This window comes from Gavialis gangeticus, unplaced genomic scaffold, assembly GCF_001723915.1.
Source record: "Gavialis gangeticus isolate Ggan-Ray unplaced genomic scaffold, GavGan_comp1, whole genome shotgun sequence".
Lineage (NCBI taxonomy): Eukaryota > Metazoa > Chordata > Crocodylia > Gavialidae > Gavialis > Gavialis gangeticus.
In genome coordinates, this window is record NW_017728998.1 from 247,818 (window position 1) to 257,039 (window position 9,222).

A 9,222-nucleotide genomic window follows, 5' to 3' on the forward strand; every position below is an offset into this window, starting at 1 on the left:
GGGGGGGGGGGGATGATGATCTGTGGTTATCCTCCACATCCTCCTGTCAGAGACGAGGCTGTTCGCACTACACATGCTCCTGTGGTGCTTCCAGCCTCCTCTGAGTATCTCCCCCAGCGGCAGCCAAGAACAGTGCCTACCCAGCTAGGGCCTCTGCACCTGCCAGTGGCCTCCCCATCTCATTCAGAGCTCACATATATACTGTCTTTGGAGCTCTTCCCCAACGGCCTTTTGAGAAAACTTCAAATCTGCATCCACATTTTAACTGATAACCTTATTGGTGCAACTGGAGGCATCAAGGTCAACAATGGAGAAGACAATCAATTAACTACCCCACACTATTGGGAGCGTTCCTCCAGGTCAGAGGGAAGATCCCAGCAGGTGAGAGGGTGCACATGTGTGAGGTAAGGAGTTCTGTACTGCTGCCATCTAGGCTTTCCTTCCTCTGCATTCAGGAGAGGATCTGTGGCCTCTACCTCTGCCAGGGCATGGCGTTCAAGTAACATCCAGCTGGAGTGCTCCAGACCACCTAGCACACTAGCTATCTTCAGGGTCTGCTGTCTGCCCACACTTTAGCCAGCGAGTACTCTGGGAGCTCCCCATGTACCTTCTTCCTTAGGTAAGAGTTGGAGGTTTTGAGGAGTTTCTCCACCTCTCCAGCGAGGTCTCGGCACATCTCTGAGGAGCCCATGCAGCCAAGGGTGCAGAGTGCCAGCCCCTGCACATATTGTGTGCTGTGATTAAGGTCACTGCAAAGAGAAAGGATGAGCAAGCCAGTCAGCATACACATACAGGAACTCTGTACAGGAGAGAGCTCAGACTGTAGGTATGGGCTAGGAAGCAAAGTGTTGTATTGGCCAGGTAGCCAAGCTGTTGTAGTAAGGGTGGGGAGCAGTGGTCATACACAGAGTGATCTGCCACCACACACTCCCTTCTGAAAAGGGCACAAGGGGAAGGTCACAAGGAAGTGACCATCAAGCAGGTATCCTGCAAGAACTATCAAGTAGGTATCACAGCACTGGGGCACAAGGACCAACTTGGGAGGACCACAGCCATGCACAACGTCATTTCCTCCTTTGGGAGCATGATGGTCCCCAGCCGCTCCTCCCTGGATGTTCCTTCTGCCACAGGTGCTTCAGCCAGTGCAGAGGCCATCTCTGCTTCATGCAAGATGGGGAGAGAAGGAAGGAGCCTTCCAACCTTCTACAAACCAGAAGGGTCTCCACGCAGGTGACTATCACCAAGGTAAGGAGTTATGTTTTTAGGCAGCAAGGGTGCAAGGTCTTCACTTTTGGGATGAGAAACAGTTGTGCACTATACATCTGTGGCAGTCCTAGGCCAGGGCAGAAGAACCCTACCAGAGTGGAGGTCAGCAAGCCAGCGACCCTTATCACAAATGATCACCAGTTTCATCCCCTTTCCCCTATGCAATAATACAGGATGCAAGTTCACAGCGAGTCAATGTCTGTTACTATTAGACGCACGGCTGCATGCGCTGGTTAGAAGTGGCAGGGAGGGCAGAGTTACAGAAGTTACTTTGATTCAAAAGTTTTCAAAACAGCCTCCCAGAGGCTTGGCAGACTGGCTGGTGTTCATGTGTGAATCTGAACATGGGACTGCAGGTGGAGAGAATGCAGAGAACAGGACTTTTGCTCAACAAGACACGGCTTAAAAGATCATAGGAAAGTCAGGTTGGAAGGGACCTCACAAGGTCATCTAGTCCAGCACCCTTTTCAAAGCAGAAGCATTCCTGACTAAACCACCCCAGCTAAGTATCTGTCTAACCACTCTTGAAAGTTTCTAAGGATAGAGGTTCCACAACTTCCCTAGGTAGCCCATTCCAATGCCTGACCACCCTCACTGTCAGAAAAAGTTCCTCCTAATCTCCAGCCGAAATTCCCCCTGCTCCATCTCGAGGCTATTGTGCCTAGTCTTGTCCTGTATGGCCACAGAGAAAAGCCCATCTCCATCGTCTCTATAATCACCCTTCAGATATGTGAAGACAGTTATCAAATCCCAACTCACTATTCTCTTCCCCCATCTAACTAACCCCAGTTCTTTCAACCTCTCATAGGTCTCATTTCCCAGGCCCCAATCCTTTTCTTCCCAAACTGTCCACATCCTTCTTGAAGTGAGTCCCAAAACTGGACATGACTCCAGGTAAGGCCTCACCAGTGCAGAATAGAGCAGAAAAGTCACTTTCCCCAATTTGCAAGTAACATACCTGTTAATACAACCCAGGATGCTGTTGGCTACCCCTGCCCTGCACCACCACCACAATAAGAGCACACTGTTGGCTCATATTCGGCCTATGGTCGGTCCCATGCAACTCCCCTAACACCCCCAAGTCCCTCTCTGCAACACTGCAGCCTAGCCAGTCAGTCATTCTCCAGCCTGTATTTGTGCATGCAGCTATTCTGTCCCAAAAACAGGACTTTGCACCCGTCTTTGCTGAGCCTCTTCTGGTTGACTGTGGACCATTTCTCCACATCATTCTAGATCCTAGCTCTTCCCTCTGAAGCATCCATGATTCCACCCAACGTATAGTTTCATAGTAGCTAGGGTCAGGAGGGACCTGAACAGATAGTTTCATAGTTTCTAGGGTCGGAAGGGACCTGAGCGGATCATCAAGTCTGACCCCCTGCCATGGCAGGAAAGGGTACTGGGGTCAAGCGACCCCAGCAAGGTGTACATCTAGCCTCCTCTTAAAGACCCCCAGGGTAGGAGCCAGCACCACTTCTCTTGGAAGTTGGTTCCAGATCCTAGTCGCCCTGACCATGAAGTAGCGCCTCCTGATATCTAGCCTAAATCTACCTGACCCCCTGCCACAGGCAGGAATGAATGCTGGGTTCACAAGACCCCAGACAGGTGATCATCCAACCACCTCTTGAATTTGTCCAAGGTAGAGGCAAGAACAACTTCCCTGGGAAGTTGGTTTCAGATTTTGGCCACCCTAACTGTAAAAAATGGTCTTCTGATCTCTAACCTAAACCTGTTCTCCATCAGCTTATTACCATTGTTCCTTGTCACCCCAGATGGTGCTAGGGAGAAAAGGGCTCTACCTATTTGCTGTTGATCTCCCCTGATGAGTTTGTAGGCAGCTACCAGGTCCCCCCTCAGCCTCCTCTTGCTGAGGCTGAAGAGGTTCAGGTCCCTCGCTCTCTCCTCGTAGGGCCTGCCCTGCTGCCCTGTCACCAAGCGGGTGGCCCTCCTCTGAACCCTCTCCAGGCTGGCCACATCCCTCTTGAAGTGCGGCGCCCAGTACTGGACGCAGTACTCCAACTGCATCCTGACCAAAGTCGCATAGAGGGGAAGGATCACCTCTCTGGACCGGCTTGAGATGCATCTTTGGATGCACGACAAGGTATGGCTGGTCTTACTGGCTGCGGTCTGGCGTTGGTGGCTCGTGTTCATCTTGGAATCAATAATGACTCCAAGATCCCATTCCGCCTCTGTGCTTTAAAGGGGGGGAACTCCCCAGCCTGTCTGCAGGCTGTGGATTCCTTCTCCCAAGGTGTGGCACCCTGCATTTGCCTACATTGAACCCCATCCTATTCTCATCTGCCAACTTCTGCTCAGCATGAATTCGATCCCATTAGCCAAACCTTTAGTGAAGATATTAAACAACAATGGACCCAGGACAGACCCCTGGGAAACCCCACCCGATATCTCCTCCCAACCAAATGCTGAGACATCGAGGATTACTTGATGAGAATAATGATCCAACCAGTTGCATCCACCATACATGATCCAGTAATTGTTGAAGAGGCACTGTTATTGGAGCTCTCAAGGCGACCTAATATCTATTAGAGGGTACCATCCTGCCATAAAATTAAGTGCCCAGAGCAAGAAAAGGATTTGCTACCACCTGTACCAATGTTACCCTAAAAACAAATCAATAAAAAGCTCACCAAGATCCCCAGACTTCAGTTAAGGGACAACACAATGGGGAAGAATCTAGTGCCAGAAACAGTTTGACAAGGTCTCTGCATGCATCATGGAGATGCCCAACAGTAACTATTTTAGAACACCACTTTAACTATATGCTTAAAAAGGAATTTATGTCCCAGTTTTTTCCTCCAAAAGTAGTCTGCCTATCAGTGATCTTTCATTAACAGTTTCTATGCCTTCCCAATTTTGTGTGTAGGTTGATCTCTTCCCTATATTTTACATTCACCTCAAAAGCCTTTGAATTTAGCTCATACCTGCCTTGGCAGCCCTACTTATTTCATTCTTGTTTGATCACCTTTAGAAATACTGTCTGTTCATAACTTGATGAAGAGGTGGATCCTGACTCTGTTAAAGCTAGCAAAACTTGTTTAAAAATACACAGGGTTAGGAGAGACAACCCCAGTATACCTGACCTTGGGCTGCTATACTAATGCAAATCACACCAGCAGCAGGAAGGAAGAGACATGCAGCTTTCCCAAGGTAACTCAGAGCATGTGGCTATTACTGCACCTTACCCGAGCCAGCAGGGTAGACAATAATAGCTTCTACCTTTGGCAAATGATTACAGCCTTCTTCCCCATCCACCAATGTCCCTGATCCATTGGGGACTGAGAGCACATAACTATCAGCACCAGTACTTCTATCTTCTGCAAGACTTTCACCCACACCATCCAACACACAACTCTTTTTCAAAGCATTTTATAAATGCTTATTTGATACTAAAAGGAGTGATGCAAAGCAGTGGGGTTGCTAGGTACAAAACATGCCTGACAAATCCATACAAACAAGGCAATGAAAAGTTAATCCGCTGAACAGCATGTGCCCTTTACTCATCCATCCGCAAACATTATGACGACTACCACAGGCTGTGTGGCAACCTTAACTTTGCTCTTCTGGTTATGTCACCGCACTCAATCACTTCTACACACAAGCCTTTGCCAAATTAATTACTACCTCTATTACTGCAGCATCTAGAAATTTGTCATAAGCCAGGATCCTACTGCACTACAGACACAGAACAAGGCCATCACTCTTGCCGTAGAGCTCAAAATCTAAGAAGTCTTCCCAATCTGTCCACACCTTCCTTGAATTGCAGCAGTCAACACTGGACACAATACTCCATGGAAGGCCTCACCAGCCTTCCCCACCTCTAAGCTGAGGTCTCAACAACAGGATTTCCTGCATCTTGATGCAAATCAAAGCTTTCCCGCTGAGAAGCATACCATCTTTCTCTCCAGCCCTGTTCAGAGGTGGGAAAGAACACTACAAGTTGCAGCTGTATTACAACCCCATCCTCCGACTCAAGGTCCACCCACATTGTAGCCATGACTAAGGACACCGCATAATCCCAGACCTGCTCGACTGCAGCTTGTTTGTTGCAAGGTAACCATTCTCCCAGTGCTTCCAGAAGCTGTTCTGCCAGCAGTATGAAGCCAATTTCAGCCCTTTCAGCTTCCTTAGGGAAAGCTTTAGAAGCAAGATGTTCCTATTCTCAGTTATGCAACATCAGCAAAAAAAGTGACTGTCCAAGGAACAGGGAAGGTCCATGCAAAGGGTACGCGCCATACAAACCACAACTGGAACCCTGCAGGATCAAAGCAATTTGTAGCAGCCTCCTCCTTCTAAAGGAGCTGAGCAGCCCCCAATACAGAAGAGAACACAACAGTGGCCTGACACAGTCAATGAAATAGGAGTTCCCAGACTGAAGACACCCATTTTTTGCTAAAAGCCATTAGAAAACAGACATCCCAGAAATTGCTGCCAGGAATTGCTATGGTGCTGGAATGCCTCCGTGCACCTGCAGTGGGGAAGCAAAGGGCAGCCTTACTTCTTGATGCAGTTGGTCATAAGAAGGTGTACATCCTGTCTCTCATCCAGCAGTAGCATGGCACCCAAGTACCCGATGCGCTTATCTGTGAATTTCTGAGAGGCAATAAGCTTGAGGCACTCCAACTGCAAAAGAAGAGAGAGGTATGTCAGTATGGACTGTATTTCAAGAGCAACCACTTCATAAGCTTAGAGACTGCTCCATCCAGTATTTCAAAATGCTTTATAGAAGTGGGCTAGTGTCTTCCCCATTTTAAATAGCAAAGGTCTGTGCAAGTCAGTAGCAGGGCCAGGATCTACACCAGCATCTCTTGACCCATGTCATGGCAATCAAACACATTCCAATCATACTAAACTGTTTTTAGAAAGTTAATTCAAGACCTGGCACAAGACCACACAACACTGTAAGGGTGTGTACAAATGAGTCAGCCAGAGGCAAGCTCAGCCAGGGCAGAGCCACCCTACCAACTTATTGTCAAGTACTACAGTGCCTTACTGCCAACAGGAACACTAACCAGCATGCAGGCAGTCAGGCATGAGCAGCCGAGAGCTATTCCCAACAAAGGGATCAACCCACATACTGCTGAGTCTTCCCACTCTGAAACCTAGACAAAGGCCTGGTCTGGTGCCCGCGCAAGGACAGACCATTTGGAAGAGGTATTTCCTGTACCCTGCAACAGCACTGGAGCTGGGAGGAGGCAGAACTTTGTTTTTCCTTCCAATGCTTTGAAAAGCAGCAGCGCAGTTCTGTGGCAGACTAGGGTTGACGAGCCTCGTGACAGGGCTGTTTCAAGGGAGAATGTGCACAGTGCAAGAGGGAATACCAGAAGCTAGGGGCCAGCGCAGAAGGAGACATGAAGAGCAGTTAGATGCTACTATGTAATGTCTGGAGAGTCTGAAGGAACATTGGTGGGGCAGGACAGTGCAGGGCACTGAAAAAGAGGATGAGGAGCCTGAGCTTGATGTGGACAGCGAAAGGAAACTAGCATTGGGGTTCAACCACTGGTAAGGAAGATAATTTTCACATGTGAATGGGACAAGATGTCTAAGGCATAGGCAAAGTTTCAGCTATGGCAAAGGATGCACTTCATGAGGAACATTACGGCTGGATTTACTGACAGCCGTAAGGGATGAGAAGCCAAACATGGATACCCTGGTCTTGGGCATGGAAAACAGAATGAGAAGAGAAAGCTTGAGGACAGAAGCGAGCACAATTTGTGCTACTGAGTCAGACTAGGTGGAAGATGACAAAGGCAGTTCAGGAATACAAGGCTGAAGAGAGTGAGAGAATCAGGGGCCACCTGCAAAAAAAAGGCAACTGAATATATGAGCCTGGAAGAAGCCATCCAGAGACCAAGTGTAGAACACTCTCTCTCCAATTCTCTTAATTTGCTAAGACTTCATGAACTACAGTCTAAGAATCAATAATGTGTAGAGACTAAAAAGCAGCAGACAGAACCAGCAACTTAAGTCATTCCTTTTTGAGAATGAGTTTTAAAGAAACACTGAGTTGACCACAATAGGGCATTGTGGGATTTATCCCCAGACACTTGCGGATGAGAAAGATACAGGACTGTAGATACCCTAAGAAACAGCTGGTGAGCTCCAATTTCCTGTGCGTACAAATATATGCACAGTGGCTTCAAGCAGAGCACTGCTGAGTAACATTACCAGGCTGCAGCTCTCGCTGTATCTAGTTAATGGAAGAAACCCTGATAATAGTATATCCATTTCATTTAAAAGGGAAGGTGATGAAAAAAGTCTGCTATCTTTTTCTAATCAATATGCCAGGAAGACATGGCACATCTAGGACTAAAAGGCAAGCAGATCTGCTGTCACCTTGCCTGGCATCTTTGTCATACTAGGCTTTCATTTTGGGGACCTCCCCCTCTAGACCTGAAGCTGATGAATCTAGAAACTCAGTTGCATCTTAGAACTGAGAAAGAGGGAAACTAGCCCAAGTCAACCTCTCTCTTCAACCTTCACAAGATCACCTCCCCCACTCGTGTGGCTTCCCTTCCCAGTTTGCTCTCTTCAGGGACTGAAGTACTGAACTGCCCAGAGCCCAGAAGGCTCCACTGTTGGGTAACACTACTCTTAGGCAGTTCCAAGATCCTGCCACAAAGCAGATGCCCTCACGCTCCACCTCTAGGCTTCTTAGTTCTTCGGTAGCCACTCCTTCGAGAAGCCAATACTCTGCCAGTTTCACCAAGCTCTAATGAAGCAGGATGGTCAAAGGTTTGCATACAACTGCCTTGGAGCCTCTTGTGAAAATCTTCACTGCAGCCAAGTACAGGAATACAAGAATTGCCAAATTAGATCAGAACCAAAGGCCAGTAGGGCAGCCCCTCTCCATCAGAACTCTTTGCAGCAATACAGAATAAGCTGCCCTATCCCCCCATCATTCTAGCGTCTGCAATTAGAAAGTAGTTTGAGTTGTGAAACAAAAGGGTCAGTTTAAAGCAAGATGCAACCATCAGGTGACTGAGTCCCACTTGTGTACCACAGCCAGGAATCCCACTTAGGCATGCCTGTGGCTAGTCCAGTCAAGTTTAATATCCATTTTGAAGTCTGTCAATTATTCTCAGTAGCTATGTGGCTATCTAATCCCTTTTTCAAGCTTTCAAGTTCTTAGCCTTAATGATTTCCTATAGCAACAAGTTCCACTCTTTAGCCAAGGTGCTTGGCTACATGAATTAGTCACATGTCTCTAATCTTATTAAGACAAGGTATAAACAAAAGTTGCTTTGACAGTGGCTCCAACTGGAGGACAACATCCCTGTATCATGGGAGAGGAAGTCAACAACCCAAGGACAGAACAAGGAGTGTTATGTTGGGCAGGACCGTTTCACCTTGCCCTGTATAGGCTCACTGCTCCAATCACACCAAGGGCTTCTGGGACCTAGTGCAGCTTTGGTGCCTTTACTTCTTTCTGCACACAAGTGTGACTTGCAAGTCAGACCACAAACGGATTCACACCAAGGACAAGTAGTAACCTCCAAGGAGACAGCCATGGGTCTAGACTTTTTAAATTCCATTGAATCAGGCTGAAAACTACCCTGGGAAAACAGGATAGTTTTCATAACACAATGCAGAGCTGTGTAAAGATATCCAAGCTAAGTCAACTAAGCCAGTCCCAAAAAAGACGTAATGCAGCCTCATCTGAAAGGTGCTCCATCCTGCTGATGCAGTCATGGAATTTCCAGGACTCAAGTAGCATACCACACAGAACTTAACAATTTGTCTGAAGCCAGCACAGGTATCTATCTCGGTATGTGCTGCGCAGCAGCTCATGCTCATACCCTAAAAGCCCTTAGCTGAGGTACAACCAGAAAGGAACTTTAAAGGACAGATTCTTTCACAATGATTACATGACAGCTCCAGGGTGAGGCACTCTGTAAGAATTCTTAGTCTACACTTCCCCTGGCCTCTTCCCCCTCATAC

General features: G+C 47.7%; 1 protein-coding gene across 2 annotated transcripts in view; it reads right to left on the bottom strand.

Moving 5' to 3' along the window:
- Positions 1-9,222, bottom strand: part of AP1G1 (adaptor related protein complex 1 gamma 1 subunit) — a 43,168-nt gene that overhangs the window by 33,008 nt on the left and 938 nt on the right. For both annotated transcript variants that reach the window (XM_019505322.1, XM_019505321.1), the window contains exons 2-3: positions 5,780-5,904; positions 608-749 (exon numbers count right to left, since the gene is read on the bottom strand). In XM_019505322.1, coding sequence (XP_019360867.1) covers positions 608-749; positions 5,780-5,904 — 267 coding nt within the window. The remainder of the gene's footprint in view (positions 1-607; positions 750-5,779; positions 5,905-9,222) is intronic.